Raw genomic sequence first — 21031 nt, 5'->3', positions numbered from 1 at the left:
CAGAAAAGTTTGCATTAACCCCCTCCCTTCTAACAATTATCATTTTCACAATCGTTCTAACATACAGTTTGTACGATTGTGAAAATGATAATTGTGAAAAGCCCCTAATCTATTTGTCTTCACCAAGATTGTAATTGTTTTGCACCAATTGTGTTCACTTGATGTTTGTACAGTAACACGTACTTTTCGTTTCCCTCTTGTTGGTTCTAAACAAAGATGGCTATCAGCAAATCAGAAATTGGTGTAAAAGATAATCCCTCGGTGGATGGATGGATCCTCCTCAGTTGCCCTTTTAAAAGAAATATTTCTCATAGTTATTTAACTTGGTTCTTAAAGTGTGCTAATCACAATCAGCTGATACAACCGATGCAAAGAACATAAACTCACGTCAAGAAAGAAAGAATTTTTGGGGTTGAACAAAGAGTTGACTAGAGTGGGATTCTAACCAACGACCTCCGGATTAACGTGCTGGCGCTCTACCAACTGAGCTATCTAGCCCTATATTGGCGGTGTCCCTATTTTGTCAATATCTTTGTTCGGGGGAAAGAAGTGAGAAAACAAAACAAGTTGCAAGTTTTTAACAAATAAACTGGATCATGCCAGGTGGCAATTGAATGTGACAGTCACTTCCTTTCCATCAATGACATCCATGACGTTGTCTACATTATGTCCATATGTCAAAGCATTTCCAAAAGCATTGTCATTATCATCGCCACCTTCAATGCATTGTCATTGCTCTTAATTCTCAATTTCATAGCCAATGTGATTGTCAAATGGCATTGTCCTTACCATTATCAATATTTGTCATTGCAAGTGGCATGGTAACCTTATAAGGGCCATGTCTTAACAGTCAATGACCTGTTCAGGGAACCTATACTGGCAACCTGTTTAGGCACCTGTATTTGCAACCTTTTCATGCGACCTTTTCAGGCGACCTGTTCAGGCAACCTGTTCAGTGGCCCTGTTCTGGAGACCTGTACTGGTGACCTGTTTTGGCGACCTGTTTTGGAGACCTGTTCAGGCAAACTATTCTGGCAGTCTGGTCAGCGACCTGTTCAGGCAACTTGTTCTGGCCATCTGTTCAGGGACCTGTTTAGGCAATCTGTTCAGCGACCTCTTGAGGTGACCTGTTCAGGCAATCTGTTCAGGCATCCGGTTAAGCGACCTGTTCAAGCTGCCTGTTCAGGCAACCTGTTTAGACAACCTATTCTTGCAGTCGGTTCAGGCGACTTTTTCAGGCAACCTCCAAGAAGAAAACAATGACCTAATCCTACAACCCTAATTTTCTTAGGGGGTAGTGGAACGTTTTTAAGAAAAAGACAAATTTCCATTGCGCTGGAAGAATAGTCTCTTAAAACATGGCCCATGTGTATTTGTTTGTTTGTCATTTTGTTGCTAATTGGTGGTGGTGTGTCATTTTCACTCATAACATCCTGTATTGTGTTAGACATGGAAGTGGATGCACAAAACACTGATGCTAACCAAGAGAGTCCAACCGAAGACCAACAACCAAGTAAGATTACAACCCCAGAGTCATGCATGTTAACATTTGCAACAGAAAAACGCTAGCAATAGTACCAAAAAAAAAACATAATTGTTGCTAGAATTACTCTTCCTATGTGAAATTCATTTTTCCTATTTAAAATGTTGTATGAGTGACAGCCAAAAACAATCGAGCTCTCACATTGTAACCCAATTTTGCACTGTTTTCTTATGTTTGAATATAAGATTACAATCCCAGAGACATGCATGCTAATTTGCTAACTTGCAGAAAATAAATAGCAACCTGATATAAACACTGATTTACATTTTTAAGTGAATATTTGTCAGTCATTGAGATCATTAAAATAGACCCTTCCCATGAAATTTGTAAATTACACAGAGCGTGTACACTAACTTTTCAGATGGCCAAATGAGGGAATATTGCTTTGTTTTATATTTTGCTAATGTCGGCATGACGCAGACATGACTGGGCGTCTGCTTAGTGCACACCTTTATGGCTTTTGCCAACCAATAGGGTCTGTATGCATGAGTGAATGTAAAAAGCATATTTCATAGGAAGGGTCTAACAGCTCATGGAAAGAGTTCCATTCTATGTTCTAGCCTCAAATTTTGTATCATTACATATAATTCAAATCTCATCAGTAAACACCCCATTGCTAAACACCGTTGATGTTTTCAAACAAAATGCTATGGATGTATTTTCTTTGTTGTATCGAACATTCAGATTCCCTACTAGGAAAATGTGATTGACCTAAAACTATACATATTAAGCGCAATGATTAAATGTTTTAACTAAACGGTTGTTTTCATTACACAGTGCCTTCTGCTGCAGGAGAAGAAGGGCAAGAAGCTGCTGAACAAGGTAAGGTTTCTTACTACCTACTTCAATTTCACAAAGATAGTTCTAACAAGAGTTATTAAAAGCGTAAGACTAGTCCTGAGTTAGCAATTCGTCCTAACTCGAGATAAGACAGTCTTAACTCTTTGTGAACTCCACTACTGTGCATATTTGTTTTACTCTAGCCCCGCACCTATGAGTTTATCCATCCATCGGTGTGGTTATTAAAATAAAATAAAAGAATAAAATGCTCATTGGGCTAAAAACTCCAAACAGGAAATTAGCTTTATTTTTTTTAATCAAGTATGACATTTCAGACAAAAATATTTCAAGGGATGTTTCCTACTATTATCATCATTAGACCGTTTAAGTTTTAAGTTTTAGTTTTAAACTGTTCAGCGACCTCTTGAGGTGACCTGTTCAGGCAACCTACATGTATACTGGCAGAGCTGTTCAAGCAACTTTTTCAGAAAAACTCCAAGAAGAAAACGTTGACCTGTTCCTACAACCCTTAATTTTCTTGGGGGGTAGTGGAACGTTTTAAGAAAGATGACATTTCAGACAGAAATATTTCATCATTTGACCGTTTCAGTTTTATGTAAATCTGTGATCTTAGACAAGTTTTGTTCTTACCAATTCTGTAATGTTCCTTTAAATTCCTTGCAGATGGTGAAGCACCAGCAGAAGGAGAATCGGATGCACCTGCAGCTGCCGCTGAAGGTGATGCCCCAGAACCACAAGGAGAGGCCGGTGAGGAATCAGCACCAGCAGAAGCACCAACAGCTGAGGGTAAGGAATAGTGGTTTCAACCTTCTGCTTCATTTTAAGGGAGTTAGTATTTGCTGCCCGTCAGTCGTCTCTCAGGAGTCGCTCATCATAGCTGTTGGTTGTTTTGTTAACCGAAGCCTGTTTTTAGCCAAACAATTTCTAAAGCCCGGTTCATACTTCCTGCGAATGCAGAGCAAATTTTTACTTCACAGGGCTGTTATTATTGTGAATGTTTCGCAGGAGTTGAGCACAGCTCAGCTGTTGCAAATATGTGACGTCAAAATTTACTTTGCATTCTCATTCGCAGGAAGTATGAACCAGGCTTTATTGTTTGGAGCCAATGTACAACACTATAATCTTTTTTAGAGTAAAAGGATTGGGTGTGGTCAGTGTTCACAGTTAAAAAAAAAAAAATTGTCTTCCTTAAAATGTTTGTAGGACTTAACAGCACCAGAAAAGTAAATTTGATTGCTTTGATTCTTACCATTTTAGTGTATGTATAAAAGGTGATGAACGCCACAATTTTGTTCTCTATCAGTAAGTAATCAAGTGGACCTTTTTGTTCCATAATAAACTTTTGTTTACAGAATCACAGCAAGAAAGCCAGGAACCTGAGGGTGGGGACACAGTAGTGGCAGAAGGGGAAGGGGAGAAAGAGGAAGGGGAAGGGGAGGTTGAGAAGGGGGAAGGGGAAGTTGTAGAAGAAGCCCCAGGGGTTGAAGAGGGCGGCAATGATGAACCGATCGAAGAAAAACAAACAGCTGATGAAACATCAACGAATCAGGAGCAGGGAGAGGAAGGTATCTACAGTTCATAGACGCCAATGTGGCATCCGCCTTGTTCTCTTGCATGCATACTTAGGCCATGTCCGAATTGGTGGCTACAGCTACGGCTACATGTATGGCTAGATTTCTGCGTCATCATGCGTTGAGGTATAGGACATCCTTAGAACACCCTTAGCAACAGCTGTAGCCGTAGCTGTAGACGCCATTCGGATATGGCCTTATTCTATGAGGTCCTTGAAATGATACACATTTTGTGTCGAGGTATTGTCTGGTGCATAACATGCTAACCCACTTCTAGGATATGCATGCTCTGGACGGTTATAACTAACAACGAGCTCTTTTAACACTTCTTTTTATCATACATTATTCTAACCATTGTTTTTTTTTATGTATAATAACCTTTTATATTTCTCAGCAGATCCATGGTGTTAATATTTTTTAAACTAACACATACTCACCTGTTTACTTTCACTTATCTTGACACATTTTTTTCCTACATTGGTGCAGCTGGTTATTAGTTCATCCCTCTTTGTTAGAACAGGACCTCATCAAGCTGTTTCTTCTCTTCGCATGTTCACATAGTTAAAGACACTGGACACCTTTGGTAAAGACATGTGTATCCCGACATATGCATAAAATAACAAACCTGTGAAAATTTGAACTCAATTGGTCGTCGACATTGCAAGATAACAATGAAAGAAAAAACACCTCTGTCACACAAAGTTGTGTGCTTTCAGATGCTTGATTTCGTGACCTCAAATTCTAATTCTAAGGTCTTGATATCAAATTCAAATATTTTATTGGACAATTACTTCATTCTCGAAAACTACATTACTTCAGTGGGAGTCGTTTCTCACTATGTTTTACACTCAACAGCTCTCCATTGCTTGTTACCTAGTAAGGTTTTATGCTAACAATTGTTTTAAGTAATTACCAAAAGTGTCCAGAGTCTTAATCCAGTTCATTCCAAGTCAAATTTGTATTTTCATACTTCTATGAAAATTATGTAAAGCAAAATGGAGTTCAGCAAAGTTAACATCAAGTAGCAGTAAGCAGGATGAATGTAATAGAGTAGTGGGCTGTTATGATGAGCAGGAACTTAAAATATCAAAAACAGTCAGACATACAAACAAACAAACAAAATAAACAAACAAACAATTATTTTCCACCAATCCTTTGGTAAAACAACTATGCTTTTGCAACATAGATTTACTCTTTGAAAACCTTTTTTGCTAACTAATTTTGTAAAAGTTAAATAAAAAACCCATTATAAATAAATTCTACAATCAGTAGAACAGTCACCGATTGGTCTTTTGGATATTGTGAAAGGTGAAGCAAAACTTTGTTCACTGATAATAATTTTTTAAAGCATTTCAAAATTAACAAAACGCATGTAGCATTTAAACCACTCTATTTCTCCTGTAAATCCATACTATTTCTACTTTGTCAAATCGTCATTTCGAAATGCATGCTGGTAAAAATACATTTACCAACTAACATAGAAAGCATTAACTAAAAGAGTTATGCGGTATTTAAGCGTTGAGTCTTTAACCACCGGTTCATTTAAGAACCACCACTACCCAAAAGAGATATTCACAAGGAGTTACCACAAACCTCTCTCAGTTATACTTCCACCATGCTAAATTTCAAATCCTACCTAGAAAGCGTATCATAATAACACTCCGGATTATAACCGACAGTGCAATACTCAACTTGTAACATGTGCTACACACTGTTAATCAGATTTATTAGTGCATGTTTGACTTCTATCTTTAGTAGAAACCACAGAGCTTGTACATGTAGCTCACCCCAGACAGTTCACTGGACCAAAAACCTTTTGGAAAAATAGAATAAGCTGTTGCAAACAACTTACTAACTAAATTGTGGTACCGTTGGTGCTTTTGTAAAACGATCAATGGTATAAATGCAAAAAATTGTTAAAAGCCTAATGTTTCAACCCTAGCAGAGTCTTTTTCAAAGGGCAAACAAAATACATTTATTTAAAATAAATAAAAAATTACGAAAAAAATACTTTAGTACGACTTAAAGGAACACGTTGCCTTGGATCGGTCGAGTTGGTCTTTGAGAAGTGTTCTGTAACTGTTTGTTGTAAAATGTATATGGTTAGAAAGATATTGTAAAAGTAAAATACAATGATCTACACAAATATGCCTCGAAATTGCGTGTTTTTTTTTTCCCCTGACGACTAACACGGTCGGCCATTTATGGGAGTTAAAATTTTGACTCCCATAAATGGCCGAATGTGATAGTTCGCGACGTAAAAGGAAAACCGTGCCATTTCGAGTGATACTTGTGTGGATCATTATATTCTACTTTTAAAACATCTTTCTAACCATATGCATTTCATAACAAACGGTTTCAAACGCTTTTAATAGACCAACTCGTCCAATCCTTTAAAGTTATGAATGGAGAGTTAGTAAGCCTTGTAACTTGTAGATTAGTAGACCCTAAAAGTGTGTAATGCACTGGTTGGAGAAAATTACTAGGCAGCTTGAAGGCTATTGACCAATCTTTAACACAACTTGGCTGGGGCCAGTGGTCAGTGGATAATGCTAACCTTGAGGTGCAATAAATGAGCATATTATTAACATGAGAATCTCTTTGAAAAACAGCCGAACATTCCTCAGAAATTCAGGAGCAATCAGCTGAAGATATTGATCAAACAGCGGTAACAGAACCCCCAACAGAACCCACAACAGAACCCACAACAGAACCCACAACAGAACCCACAACAGAACCCCCAACAGAACCCACAACAGAACCCACAACAGATGATGGTGGAGAACCTCAGGCACAGGAGGGTACGTTAGGGTGGGGAAATATTGTCAGCTACACGTACATATAATAATAATGGAAGAAGAACGTGCCAGTATCCGTCAAGTCTTGACACTAATGGCGCTGAACAAAATCCAAACAAGAAAACAAGCTTGCAAAATTTCAAAACAGCATAATATACAACTATCAAGACAAAAACAGTATCAGAACTTATGTCAAACTACTTTTCTTGAAGAGATGGGGTTTGATTGCAGTGAAACCTTATAATTGTTAATCTATGACAACTTATAACATCAAGATAAATGCATGTTTTTAAATCAACCTTGTTCAATGTTATTAATAATAACAATTTCACAAGCTTTTGCTTTAATTGTGTTGTTCAATTTTAAAACAAGTTATTACCTTTTTTTAAATGCATGTTTTGAACTACTAAAAAACAATTAGTCAGTTTTGCTTTATAATGGCATAATAGCTTAAGCTGTGACTAGTTTTGACTGTTTTGTTAGGGAATAATTTTGTGTAAAGAAATCGATTTTGTGAACAACAACAAAGTTTTTCAGAGCATCATTTGACATTTGGAGTAAATGGATGAAGATTCATGATGCATACAATGAGTTTATTGATGACCGAAAATCACACCAACTTAAAAAAAAAAAAAAATTCACATACAACTTTGTTACAAATCCATCCAAGTTGTTACAAATTTTAGCAATATTTACACTGTTTTTTTTTTTCCCATATCAATTGCAAAACCCCCCACAGAAATCCAAGTACACAATCTGTTTAAACCAAAAATCCACATCTTCAAATGAACTGATTTAACTGTTATTAAAATGTTGTCAACTTTTCTCCCCCATGAATTAGCAGAGGCGTCTGTAGAGCCTGCACAGAAGGAGGAACAGCAGGAGGATGAACAGCCTGTAGCTGAACAGACGGATGGTGAGACATCACTAGATGGCTCTTGAAATCACCATGCTCACACCTTTCTAATTCTGGCTCCTAACTTTTAACCACTGATAGGAAAGTACAACATAGGTTTAAAATGATTTGAAAGACACAATTTGGTCATTTCTGTATCACTCAGAAAATAATGACTGTTACAAGATTTTGGCTAGACTTTAAAACCCTTCAAAGTTTCATTTGTATAACCATATTTGAGAAAATAATCTTTGGTCATTCTTTGGAAGTGGAATGATGCTGCATATCCAAGAACCAATGTTTTACTTTCTTACAATTTATATTTTTATACCTGCTTAACTATCATCATTTAATAATTATTATATTAATATACTGATAAAAACATGACATTCCATTTGCTAATGAATTGAATAGCTTACAATCTACCGATCTATCATTTTAATTGCACACCTCTAAATGCACAGTCATCACGGAGTGCAATGCCAGAGGAAACCTACAGAAAATGTTGTGAAAATATACTCCTGGTACACCTGTCACATCTCATGTAACATGACCCTAACACTTCAGTCACATTGTGACATGGTCCTTAAAATCCTCAAATCTCATGTGACGTGGCCCGGACATTTCTGTCACAACATGTGACATGACCCTAACACTCCCAACATCTCATGTGACATGGCCCGGTGGACACTCCCAACATCTCATGTGACATGGCCCGTTGGACACTCCCAACATCTCATGTGACATGGCCCGTTGGACACTCCCAACATCTCATGTGACATGGCCCGTTGGACACTCCCAACATCTCATGTGACATGGCCCGTTGGACACTCCCAACATCTCATGTGACATGGCCCGTTGGACACTCCCAACATCTCATGTGACATGGCCCGTTGGACACCCCCAACATCTCATGTGACATGGCCCGTTGGACACTCCCAACATCTCATGTGACATGGCCCGTTGGATACTCCCAACATCTCATGTGACATGGCCCGTTGGACACTCCCAACATCTCATGTGACATGGCCTGGTGGACACTCCCAACATCTCATGTGACATGGCCCGTTGGACACTCCTGTCATATTATATGATGTTATGATATTATGTGACATGGCCATGACATTCTTAACATCTCACGTGATGTGACTGTAACTCCTGTCACATTTTGTGACATGGCTTGAGCCCTCCTGTCACCTGTTGTTTCTCAATTTTCTTTTTCTGCAGCTATTATTTTCTTACATGATGCAGAATTGCTCTGATTAAAAACTTCTTTAAATGTTCTTTTGATCATGCTTAACCATATTCCATCCATCAGTAAAGGGTTTTAAAATTTTCTGATTAATTTCATATACAATTTACTGCAGCTATATTAATGTCGACATTTATTGTCATCTGTCTTCTTATTACAGGATAACATTACACGCATTCTAATCATTATTTACTTTTCACAATTATTCATTTTGTTGAGCAATTTGGTAAAGGGTTAATTTTCTCATTAATTTCATACGATTTACTATATCTATATTATCAACATTTGTTGTAATCTGTCTTCTTATTGCAGGATAACATTGCATGCATTCTAATAATATTAACCTTTAACAAAAATTCATTTTTGTTGAGCAATTCGGTAAAGGTTCGCATAAATTATGTGCATTATTCATTTATAAGTTTTATGGAAGAAAGGAAATTTTATAATAATTGTCTCTATTGTCTCATTTGTTTGTATCCAATAAACCTGTTTACCTCTTCCCATAACTTTTTTTTTGACATTTTCTTGTTGCCCTTTTCCTTGTGCAACCCTCACAATAACGCTTTGAAAAAGAATTAATTCAGTATTTAAAATGTCTTCCTTCCTATCTTAATGTTGCTTCACTATCTTCATCCTAGATCAAGAACAATAAAACACAGCTAGAATCGTTTTCATAGTGATTGTTAAAATAAGTTTTTGTGTAAGAACAGAGACGGGGCCCAATTTGATGGCTGTGCTTACTGCAGAATTCTGACCTTGCGTTTACCATAGGGCAAGCGTCAAATTTTTGTACTAGCTGTGTAAGCTTAGAATGCCTAGTATAGTGGAGTACCGATGCCCATCAATCAAAAATTCCCCGCTAACCCATGAATAACGCTTGACGTAATAAGCGAAGAATTCCTCTGCTTCTGCAAGTGTCGATTCTTTGCGTATGGTAAAGCAGAGCCATTAAATTAGGCCACCAGTGTAGCATACTAAATATCTGACATTGGACTAGCTTGATACACACTAGTTCAGGGTACCTGTTTTAAGGAATCTATTTTCTGTTAAACCACGTTGATCACGGTCATCAATGTCTTCAATCCTAGGTGAGGCAGCCCCTGATGGAGGTGAAGCTACTGAACAGACTGCGGATGAACCAGCAACAGAACCAGCTGCAGAACCGGCTGCAGAACCGGCAACAGAACCAGCTGCAGAAGAAACACCAGCAGAACCGGCCGCAGAACCGGCCGCAGAACCGGCCGCAGAACCGGCCGCAGAACCAGCTGCAGAAGAGACGCCAGCGGAAGAAGAGAAACCAGCGGCAGAAGAACAACAGGCTGCTGCCGAGGACAAAGTGGCCGATGAACCTGCAGCGGAGGGTCAGTTTAAATAATGTAATATATCTCAACCTAAACTGAAACCCACTCTAAAATTAAACACACTGGGTTGTGAGTTTCAAGGTTTAGTCCCAGCTCAGGGTCAGTTCAAATAATGTTATATATCTAAACCTGGGTTTCAGTTCAGGTTTAGTCGTAGCTCTAGCCTACACGCTTCACTGAGCTAAATCCTGCTCCTGTTAACTGCCTTTGCCCACCATCGAGCCAACCCCGACTACCAGTTAATCTCTAAGGCAGTACTTAATCACCATCTAGCAGAGGAGTGCAGCTACATTGTAGAAAACGATCAGAGAGCATACTGATTGAAACATTGAGTTGTCAACCACTGTTTTTTTTTTTTCAGAGCCAACACTACTTCAAAGATATTTTGGTGCTACAACAAACCTCACAGGCACTGTACACTATTAGAGAATTACTCAAAATAGTTGTTAGCATAAAAACTTACTTGGTACTGAGCAATGGAGAGCTGTTGATAGTATAAAATATTGTGAGAGACGGCTCTCTCTGAAGTAACATAGGTTTTGAGAAAGCAGTAATTGCTCACCTCAAATAGTAAAAGATTTCAAGACTTTTATTAGGTATCTGAGAGCACACAAACTTGTGCAACATGGGTGTTTTCTTTGACCAATTAAACTACAAGTTTCCACAGGTTCGTTATTTTATACTGATGTTTGAATTCACAAAGTGAGAAAATTGGTTTTTGATAATTAATACCATAGGTGTCCAGCAACCGATTTCACAAAACGCTTGGATTAGTCCTATTCTGAGTTTACATAACGAGCAACTCTTCCTATTTTAAGATGGGTTCAATGCGTCCTAATGTCTATGGATACGGAACTTAACTCGTCCTAATTCCTAAGACTAATCCGGAGTTTGGTGAAAACGACTGAGTGCCTTAAAGCCATTGGACCCTTTCGGTTTAGAAAAAAAAAAAAAAGTTCACAGATTTACAAATAACTTTTACAGGGTTTACAGAAGGCAATGGTGAAAGACTTCTCTTGAAATATTATTCCATGAAATGCTTTACTTTTTGAGAAAACAGCAAAACAATATAAATTCTCGTTAACGAGAATTACGGATTTATTTTAAACACATGTCATGACACGGCGAAACGCGCGGAAACAAGGGTGGGTTTTTCCGTTGTTTTCTCCCGACTCAGATGACCGATTGAGCCTAAATTTTCACAGGTTTGTTATTTGATATAGAAGTTGTGGTACACGAAGTGTGGGCCTTGAACAATACTGTTTACCGAAAGGGTCCAATGGCTTTAAAGTAATGTCTTGTTTCTTTAAACGTGTCAAGTTTGAAACTAACTATTGTTTCCTTCAATCCAAATAATAGATGACAAGCCGAGTGAAGAGGCAGCACCTGAGGCAGAGAGTGCAGTTCCAGAGGAGGAGAAACAGGAACCAGCTGCCGAGGAGGGCGAGGGACAAAAAGAAGAAGCCGCAGCAGAGGGAGCAGAGGAAAAGAAGGAAGATGCTTCGGTAGAATGTAAAGACCCTCCAAGAGTTTTTAGTTTTTAGAATGTGTCACCCCTCTTTTAAAAATGGTATTGGCCAAAGACACCAGAGTGCCACATGTCGAGTGTGTCTGTTCACTTTCATATATATTGGCAAGGTGATAAGACTCAATCCTGCTCCATTCTTTTGACTTTACCCAATACGATATGTAGGCCTACTCACCTTTCTTTCTTCCAATTTAGGTACAAGTTTTATACTTCCATTGTACACATTGTATAATACTTGAAGTATAGATGACTTGAATTGACTGGTTTGGGAAGAGTACGTTATTCTTTGAAGATATCATTATAGAGTAAAAGTTATCACTTTAGAACATGTCACGATCTTACTCATTTTCCTTTTGACAGTGATATTTTCTGTTATTGTTTGTTGTGAACCTATATTCTGGAAGGATATTCTGATGTTAAGTTTAGATGATTTGGTTTTGGATTAGTTACAGATATTCCTTAAATCAATAGCAAGTTTTAGTTTCATAGAAATGAGAAACAAGTATGCAAGTTTGGTTAAGATTGCTAGAGTTGTTTAGTTTTGATTTCTTAGTACACTACCGTAGCCATATGCTTGTATGTAGGTAGATTGCCACTGTAGTTGGGTATACAGAAATTAGGTAAGCTAGGGCTTGCTTGGGTGTGTGTACATGTGCCTAGTATGCAGAGATCACATTAACGACTTTCATATATTTTGGCAAATGAAGACTATACTCAATCCTGCTCTATTGTTTTGTCTTTGCCCAATATAGAATTTAACGTTACTGATGAGAAGAGTGCAAAAATAGTTAATGGCCTGACGTTTCGACCCTAGCAGAGTCTTTCTCGAAGGCTAGACGACAACACAAGAAACATGAACAGGTAACTAAGTGTTACATAAGCAGTGAGGTTAGAAATCATACAGACAACAACAAGGGGTAAACAATGAATAGGGAGACAAAAGTAGGACTGATGTGTGAAGGAAGTATTTAGGTAAATACTAACAGGAAGCAATCAATCTTAAAGACACTGGACACTATTGGTAATTGTCAAAGACTAGCCTTCACAGTTGGTGTATCTCAACATATGCATAAAATAACAAGCCTGTGAAAGTTTGAGCTCAATCGGTCATCGAAGTTGCGAGATAACTGTGAAAGAAAAATAACCCTTGTCACACGAAGTTGTGTGCATTTAGACGGTTGATTTTGAGACCTCAAGTTCTATATCTGAGGTCTCGAAATCAAATTCGTGGAAAATTACTTCTTTCTTGAAAACTATGGCACTTCAGAGTGAGCCGTTTCTCACAATGTTTTATACCGTCAACCTCTCCCCATTACTTGTCAGCAAGAAAGGTTTTATGCCAATAATTATTTTGAGTAATTAGCAATAGTGTCCACTGCCTTTAAACTGGACTGAGAGATTGTCTGCGCAGAACTGTATGGTCACTAATGGCTATTTGGTATTTGTAATTATCAAAAGTTCATTAAATGCATGTAAGTTTAAATTTTTTTTTTTAAATCAACAAACTAAGAAAGTGAATGTTTTTTTTTGCCAAACACTTACTTTGAAGACCACTTTGGATCAATAGATCCCAATTACCAGGAGATCAAAAATATGCAAAAAGAATTATCAGATGCATACGAATTGCACTATGGCCTTATAGTTCTGAGCAGACAAGATCAGTATTTATTATTTATGGATCGGTCGAGTTGGTCTTTGAAAAGCGTTTGTAACCGTTTGTTATGAAATGCATATGGTTAGAAAGATGTGTTAAAAGTAGACTACAATGATCCACACACATCTGCCTCGAAATTGCGTGGTTTTCCTTTTACTTTGCAAACTAACACGGTCGGCCATTTATGGGAGTCAAAAATTTGACTCATAAATGGCCAACCGTGTTTGTCGACGAGGTAAAAGGAAAACTACGCAATTTCGAGGCATGTTTGCGTGGATCATTGTATTCCACTTTCACAACATCTTTTTCCACCCGTATGCATTTTTATAACAAACGGTTACAAACGCTTTTCAAAGACCATCTCGACCGATCCAAGGCAACATGTTCCTTTAACTTGGGCCCATAGAACAGTTAAAGCACACCAATTCACTAAGCGAAGAATTGTTCAGTGACTTTTGCTTAGTAAATTAATTTTTTAAGTAGATTTCTCAGATAAACGTCTGACCGATTTTGATCTTTGGTTTGATTACTTCACCTTTTTCTATTAAAAAAATTTAGGTTAAGGGAAAGATTTTTCTTTGGCTTTCAATTTAACTGAAAATGTTGACTATGTCATTCAATTTCACAAGAGTTTTACAAGTGCGAGCAAATTTTTGTTTTTTGTTTTGTTTTGCGATAGTTTATACTTAACTGCATCTTTTAAGGCAGAATGCTTGGAAAGTGAAATTGAGTGATTACTTTTAGTTGTTAATCTCCTTTTATATCTAAATTGGAGGATTCAGACATTACAACACATTGAATGAACACGTTATAAAATGTGGGTGGGAAATCCTACAGTATTTAGGTTTGTACTCCTACAATGATTTGTAATCAGCTGTAATTGTTGTTTCCTTTCGGTCTCATAAGCTAGGCCCTTTTCGAAACCACAACCTTGGCAGTAGATGCAGCTCAGGCTAGCGTGAGTGCGATTGTTTTGACAATTGCACGTGTTTTGCGTACGCGCTCAGGATGGATGCGAGGATGGAACTTGAAGCCGAATCCAAAGCAGACGCAGTGATTTCAAAAAGGGCCATAAATGGAGATTATATAGATCGATTGCAATATGCTCCATCGGTCGCCATGTTTGATGAGCTACCATTGGCTGAGAGTCACGCTTGCACGCGTACATATTTCCAGTGTTAATACATCAAAGATGGTGGTCATTTACGTGTATTGCAATCCATCTGTACAATGCTTGTCACAATGTGAATTAGGGGGGGGGGGGAGAGTCTCTCGTGCACCTGCTACATCAATTGAAACAATTTATTGCACAAATCTGTGTGTTTAATTATTTAGTAATTGAAGTTGCCTTTACTCATCTTAATTTTTTAACAATGATTTCATCCCTTTAATACATTTTTTCTTTCAATAATTACATTTATAGTATGTAAATACTTGTTTCCTTCCATTGTGTTGCCTTTTCAAGATATATTGTAAAAATAGTAAACTGTTACAACACTTTATTCCGTCCAAAATAAAATTTTAAGGTGTTTTATATGAATAAATACTTGCACAGATGCAAACATTTGTGGTTACAATTTTTTTCTTCTAGAGTTGTAAGATTTTATTTTAAGTGAGGCCACAAAGGCAAGTAAAGGCCTCTGTTGCCCTTTGTCTTGGCCTTGGTGCCCCTCCCAAAGTTTCCTAATGACTTTGAAATTTTCCAATAGAGGCGCCATTTTTCAAAATTCAACAAATGGCAAAGGTTAAGTCCAGCATCTTTTTTCAAAAATAGACCTAAAACTGAAAAAATAGCAAGGGGTTAGTCCAGCATTTCTCGTCAAAAATGTACCTAAAATTGAAGAATGGCAAGGGGTAAGTCCAGCATTTTCATCAAAAAAAGGGCCTAAAATTGAAAAAATGGCAAGGGGTTAGTCCAGCATTTTCATCAAAAATAGGCCTAAAATTGAAAAATGTCAAGGGGTAAGTCCAGCATTTTCTTCAAAAATAGGCCTAAAATTGAAAAAATGGCAAGGGGTAAGTCCAGCATTTTCATCAAAAAATGGGCCTAAAATTAAAAAAATGGCAAGGGGTAAGTCCAGCATTTTCATCAAAAATAGGCCTAAAATTAAAAAAATGGCAAAGGGTAAGTCCAGTATTTTCATCAAAAATAGGCCTAAAATTGAAAAAATGGCAAGGGGGTAAGTCCAGCATTTTCTTCAAAAATAGGCCTAAAACTGAAAAAATGGCAAAGGTTTAGTGCAGCATTTTCTTCAAAAATAGGCCTTAAATCGAAAAAATGGCAAGGGGTAAGTCCAGCATTTTCATAAAAAAAGGGCCTAAGATTGAAAAAATGGCAAGGGGTAAGTCCAGCATTTTGATCAAAAATAGGCCTAAAATTGAAAAAATGGCAAGGGGTAAGCCCAGCATTTTCATCAAAAAAGGGCATAAAATTGAAAAAATGACAAGGGGTAAGTCCAGCATTTTCATCAAAAATAGGCTTAAAATTGAAAAATGTCAAGGGGTAAGTCCAGCATTTTCATCAAAGAATTGTCTAAAATTAAAAAAATGGCAAGGGGGTAAGTCCAGCATTTTCATCAAAAAACTGTCTAAAATTAAAACAATGGCGAGGGGTAAGTCCAGCATTTTCTTCAAAAATAGGCCTTAAATCGAAAAAATGGCAAGGGGTTAGTCCAGCTTTTTCCTCAAAAATAGGCCTTAAATTGAAAAATGGTAAGGGGTAAGTAAGTCCAGCATTTTCATCAAAAATATGCCTAAAATTAAAAATGTCAAGGGGTAAGTCCAGCATTTTCATCAAAAATATGCCTAAAATTGAAAAATGTCAAGGGGTAAGTCCAGCATTTTCATCAAAAAATTTTCTAAAATTAAAAAAATGGCAAGGGGTAAGTCCAGCATTTTCATCAAAAAACTGTCTAAAATTAAAAAACTGGCGAGGGGTAAGTCCAGCATTTTCTTCAAAAATAGGCCTTAAATCGAAAAAATGGCAAGGGGTTAGTCCAGCATTTTCTTCAAAAATAGGCCTTAAATTGAAAAAAATGGCAAGGGGTTAGTCCAGCATTTTCATCAAAAATAGGCCTAAAACTGAAAAAATGGCAAGGGGTAAGTCCAAAATTTTCATCAAAAATAGGCCTAAAATTGAAAAATGGCAAGGGGTAAGTCCAAAATTTTCATCAAAAAAGGGTCTACAATCGAAAAATGGCAAGGGGGTAAGTCCAGCATTTTCTTCAAAAATAGGCCTAAAACTGAAAAAATGGCAAAGGTTTAGTGCAGCATTTTCTTCAAAAATAGGCCTTAAATCGAAAAAATGGCAAGGGGTAAGTCCAGCATTTTCATAAAAAAAGGGCCTAAGATTGAAAAAATGGCAAGGGGTAAGTCCAGCATTTTGATCAAAAATAGGCCTAAAATTGAAAAAATGGCAAGGGGTAAGTCCAGCATTTTCATCAAAAAAGGGCATAAAATTGAAAAATGACAAGGGGTAAGTCCAGCATTTTCATCAAAAATAGGCTTAAAATTGAAAAATGTCAAGGGGTAAGTCCAGCATTTTCATCAAAGAATTGTCTAAAATTAAAACAATGGCGAGGGGTAAGTCCAGCATTTTCTTCAAAAATAGGCCTTAAATCGAAAAAATGGCAAGGGGTTAGTCCAGCTTTTTCCTCAAAAATAGGCCTTAAATTGAAAAATGGTAAGGGGTAAGTAAGTCCAGCATTTTCATCAAAAATATGCCTAAAATTAAAAATGTCAAGGGGTAAGTCCAGCATTTTCATCAAAAATATGCCTAAAATTGAAAAATGTCAAGGGGTAAGTCCAGCATTTTCATCAAAAAATTTTCTAAAATTAAAAAAATGGCAAGGGGTAAGTCCAGCATTTTCATCAAAAAACTGTCTAAAATTAAAAAACTGGCGAGGGGTAAGTCCAGCATTTTCTTCAAAAATAGGCCTTAAATCGAAAAAATGGCAAGGGGTTAGTCCAGCATTTTCATCAAAAATAGGCCTAAAACTGAAAAAATGGCAAGGGGTAAGTCCAAAATTTTCTTCAAAAATAGGCCTAAAATTGAAAAATGGCAAGGGGTAAGTCCAAAATTTTCATCAAAAAAGGGTCTACAATCGAAAAATGGCAAGGGGTAAGTCCAGCATTTTCAGCAAACAATTGCCTCAAACTGAAAAAATGGCAAGGGGTAAGTCCAGCATTTTCATCAAAAAATTTTCTAAAATTGAAAAAATGGCAAGGGGTTAGTCCAGCATTTTCATCAAAAATAGGCCTAAAATTTAAAAATGTCAAGGGGTAAGTCCAGCATTTTCATCAAAAATAGGCCTAAAATTAAAATAATTGGCAAGGGGTAAGTCCAGCATTTTCATCAAAAAATTGTCTAAAATTAAAAAAATGGCAAGGGGTAAGTCCAGCATTTTCATCAAAAAACTGTCTAAAATTAAAAAACTGGCGAGGGGTAAGTCCAGCATTTTCTTCAAAAATAGGCCTTAAATCGAAAAAATGGCAAGGGGTTAGTCCAGCATTTTCTTCAAAAATAGGCCTTAAATTGAAAAAAATGGCAAGGGGTTAGTCCAGCATTTTCATCAAAAATAGGCCTAAAACTGAAAAAATGGCAAGGGGTAAGTCCAAAATTTTCATCAAAAATAGGCCTAAAATTGAAAAATGGCAAGGGGTAAGTCCAAAATTTTCATCAAAAAAGGGCATACAATCGAAAAATGGCAAGGGGTAAGTCCAGCATTTTCAGCAAACAATTGCCTCAAACTGAAAAAATGGCAAGGGGTTAGTCCAGCATTTTCATCAAAAAATTTTCTAAAATTAAAAAAAATGGCAAGGGGTTAGTCCAGCATTTTCATCAAAAAAGGGCCTAAAATTGAAAAAATGGCAAGGGGTTAGTCCAGCATTTTCATCAAAAATAGGCCTAAAATTTAAAAATGTCAAGGGGTAAGTCCAGCATTTTCATCAAAAATAGGCCTAAAATTAAAAAAATGGCAAGGGGTAAGTCCAGCATTTTCATCAAAAAATTGTCTAAAATTTAAAAAATGGCGAGGGGTAAGTCCAGCATTTTTTTCAAAAATAGGCCTAAAATAGCAAAAATGGCAAGGGGTTAGTCCAGCTTTTTCATCAAAAAATTTCTAAAATTAAACAAAATGGCAAGGGGGTAAGTCCAGCATTTTCATCAAAAATAGGCCCAAAATTGAAAAAATGGCAAGGGGTAAATCCAGCATTTTCTTAAAAAAAAAGGCCTTAAACTGAAAAAATGGCAAGTGGTTAGTGCAGCATTTTCATCAAAAATTTTCTAAAATTAAAAAAATGGCAAGGGGTAAGTCCAGCATTTTCATCAAAAAACTGTCTAAAATTAAAAAACTGGCGAGGGGTAAGTCCAGCATTTTCTTCAAAAATAGGCCTTAAATCGAAAAAATGGCAAGGGCTTAGTCCAGCATTTTCTTCAAAAATAGGCCTTAAATTGAAAAAAATGGCAAGGGGTAAGTCCAAAATTTTCATCAAAAATAGGCCTAAAATTGAAAAATGGCAAGGGGTAAGTCCAAAATTTTCATCAAAAAAGGGTCCACAATCGAAAAATGGCAAGGGGTAAGTCCAGCATTTTCAGCAAACAATTGCCTCAAACTGAAAAAAGGGCAAGGGGTAAGTCCAGCATTTTCATCAAAAATTTTTCTAAAATTGAAAAAATGGCAAGGGGTTAGTCCAGCATTTTCATCAAAAATAGGCCTAAAATTTAAAAATGTCAAGGGGTAAGTCCAGCATTTTCATCAAAAATAGGCCTAAAATTAAAAAAATGGCAAGGGGTAAGTCCAGCATTTTCATCAAAAAATTGTCTGAAATTAAAAAAATGGCAAGGGGTAAGTCCAGCATTTTCATCAAAAAACTGTCTAAAATTAAAAAACTGGCGAGGGGTAAGTCCAGCATTTTCTTCAAAAATAGGCCTTAAATCGAAAAAATGGCAAGGGGTTAGTCCAGCATTTTCTTCAAAAATAGGCCTTAAATTGAAAAAAATGGCAAGGGGTTAGTCCAGCATTTTCATCAAAAATAGGCCTAAAACTGAAAAAATGGCAAGGGGTAAGTCCAAAATTTTCATCAAAAAAGGGCCTACAATCGAAAAATGGCAAGGGGTAAGTCCAGCATTTTCAGCAAACAATTGCCTCAAACTGAAAAAATGGCAAGGGGTTAGTCCAGCATTTTCATCAAAAAATTTTCTAAAATTAAAAAAAATGGCAAGGGGTAAGTCCAGCATTTTCATCAAAAAAGGGCCTAAAATTGAAAAAATGGCAAGGGGTTAGTCCAGCATTTTCATCAAAAATAGGCCTAAAATTTAAAAATGTCAAGGGGTAAGTCCAGCATTTTCATCAAAAATAGGCCTAAAATTAAAAAAATGGCAAGGGGTAAGTCCAGCATTTTCATCAAAAAATTGTCTAAAATTAAAAAAATGGCGAGGGGTAAGTCCAGCATTTTTTTCAAAAATAGGCCTAAAATAGCAAAAATGGCAAGGGGTTAGTCCAGCTTTTTCATAAAAAAATTTCTAAAATTAAACAAAATGGCAAGGGGGTAAGTCCAGCATTTTCATCAAAAATAGGCCCAAAATTGAAAAAATGGCAAGGGGTAAATCCAGCATTTTCATCAAAAAAAAGGCCTTAAACTGAAAAAATGGCAAGTGGTTAGTGCAGCATTTTCATCAAAAAATTGTCTAAAATTAAAAAAATGGCAAGGGGTAAGTCCAGCATTTTCATCAAAAAATTGTCTAAAATTAAAAAAAATGGCAAGGGGTAAGTCCAGCATTTTCATCAAAATTTTTTCTAAAATTAAAAAAATGGCGAGGGGTAAGTCCAGCATTTTCTTCAAAAATAGGCCTTAAATCGAAAAAATGGCGAGGGGTAAGTCCAGCATTTTCTTCAAAAATAGGCCTTAAATCGAAAAAATGGCAAGGAGTAAGTCCAGCATTTCAATAACAAATTTAAAATTTAATCCGGATTAGTCAATCGTTTTATTCAAATTGTTGTCAACATTAAAAAATATCATTTAATAAGATTTTGGTTAAAACTATTAAAATGTCAATTTTTTTAAACCACAAGGAGTAAGCAGCATTTTTATCAATTGTCCGTCTAAAATAACTATTGAATCACAAATCCAGCATTTCAATCAAATGTTGGTCAAAAATTGAAAAGACGACACGGGTCAGTCCGGCATTTAAAAACAATTGTTATCAAAATGTTGAAACATCACAAGGTCCAGCTTTTCAATGATTTTTGTTGTTGTAAAATTTCGAAATATCACGAGTCCAACATTGTCAAAAATATAAGGGGTTAGTTTAGCATTTAGATCAATTTGTTCGTACAAAAAATTGTACGGAGTCACTCAAATCAACCTCTTAATAAAATTTTAGTCAAATATTGAAATATCACAAGGGGGTATAAACCAGCATTTTTATCAAATTGCCGTCGAAAAATATTATATATCAAATCACAAGGCATGTTTCATCACCCTCTCCCTGTGTCAATAGTGAAATATTATCGGTCATAACCACGCCCCTTTCCCACTTTGCACTAACTGATTCTCGTTGCAGGACCAAGAGTCGCAAATACCGTTTTGTTCACAATTCATGTCCCACGCTTTCAAAGAGACGATTA

The 21031-nt window shown here is 36.6% G+C and overlaps 1 protein-coding gene across 10 annotated transcripts in view; it reads left to right on the top strand.

Moving 5' to 3' along the window:
• Positions 1–14988, top strand: part of LOC139939460 (thioredoxin domain-containing protein 3 homolog) — a 30439-nt gene extending 15451 nt beyond the window's left edge. For 3 of the 10 annotated variants that reach the window (XM_071935399.1, XM_071935395.1, XM_071935396.1), the window contains 9 exons: positions 1448–1513; positions 2321–2365; positions 3008–3130; positions 3697–3909; positions 6528–6716; positions 7555–7629; positions 9949–10221; positions 11581–11733; positions 12502–14986. In XM_071935399.1, coding sequence (XP_071791500.1) covers positions 1448–1513; positions 2321–2365; positions 3008–3130; positions 3697–3909; positions 6528–6716; positions 7555–7629; positions 9949–10221; positions 11581–11733; positions 12502–12503 — 1139 coding nt within the window. In that variant the 3' untranslated portion in view covers positions 12504–14986. Of the gene's footprint in view, positions 1–1447; positions 1514–2320; positions 2366–3007; positions 3131–3696; positions 3910–6527; positions 6717–7554; positions 7630–9948; positions 10222–11580; positions 11734–12501 lie in introns of all 10 variants that reach the window. The other 7 variants (XM_071935397.1, XM_071935398.1, XM_071935402.1 and 4 more) reach the window with 7 other exon arrangements.
• Positions 14989–21031: the final 6043 nt, after the last annotated feature.

Source organism: Asterias amurensis, chromosome 7 (genome assembly GCF_032118995.1).
Source record: "Asterias amurensis chromosome 7, ASM3211899v1".
In the NCBI taxonomy this organism is placed as follows: Eukaryota; Metazoa; Echinodermata; class Asteroidea; order Forcipulatida; family Asteriidae; genus Asterias; species Asterias amurensis.
Note: the sequence above shows the minus strand (reverse complement) of the source record. Positions and strands in the feature narration are given on the sequence as shown.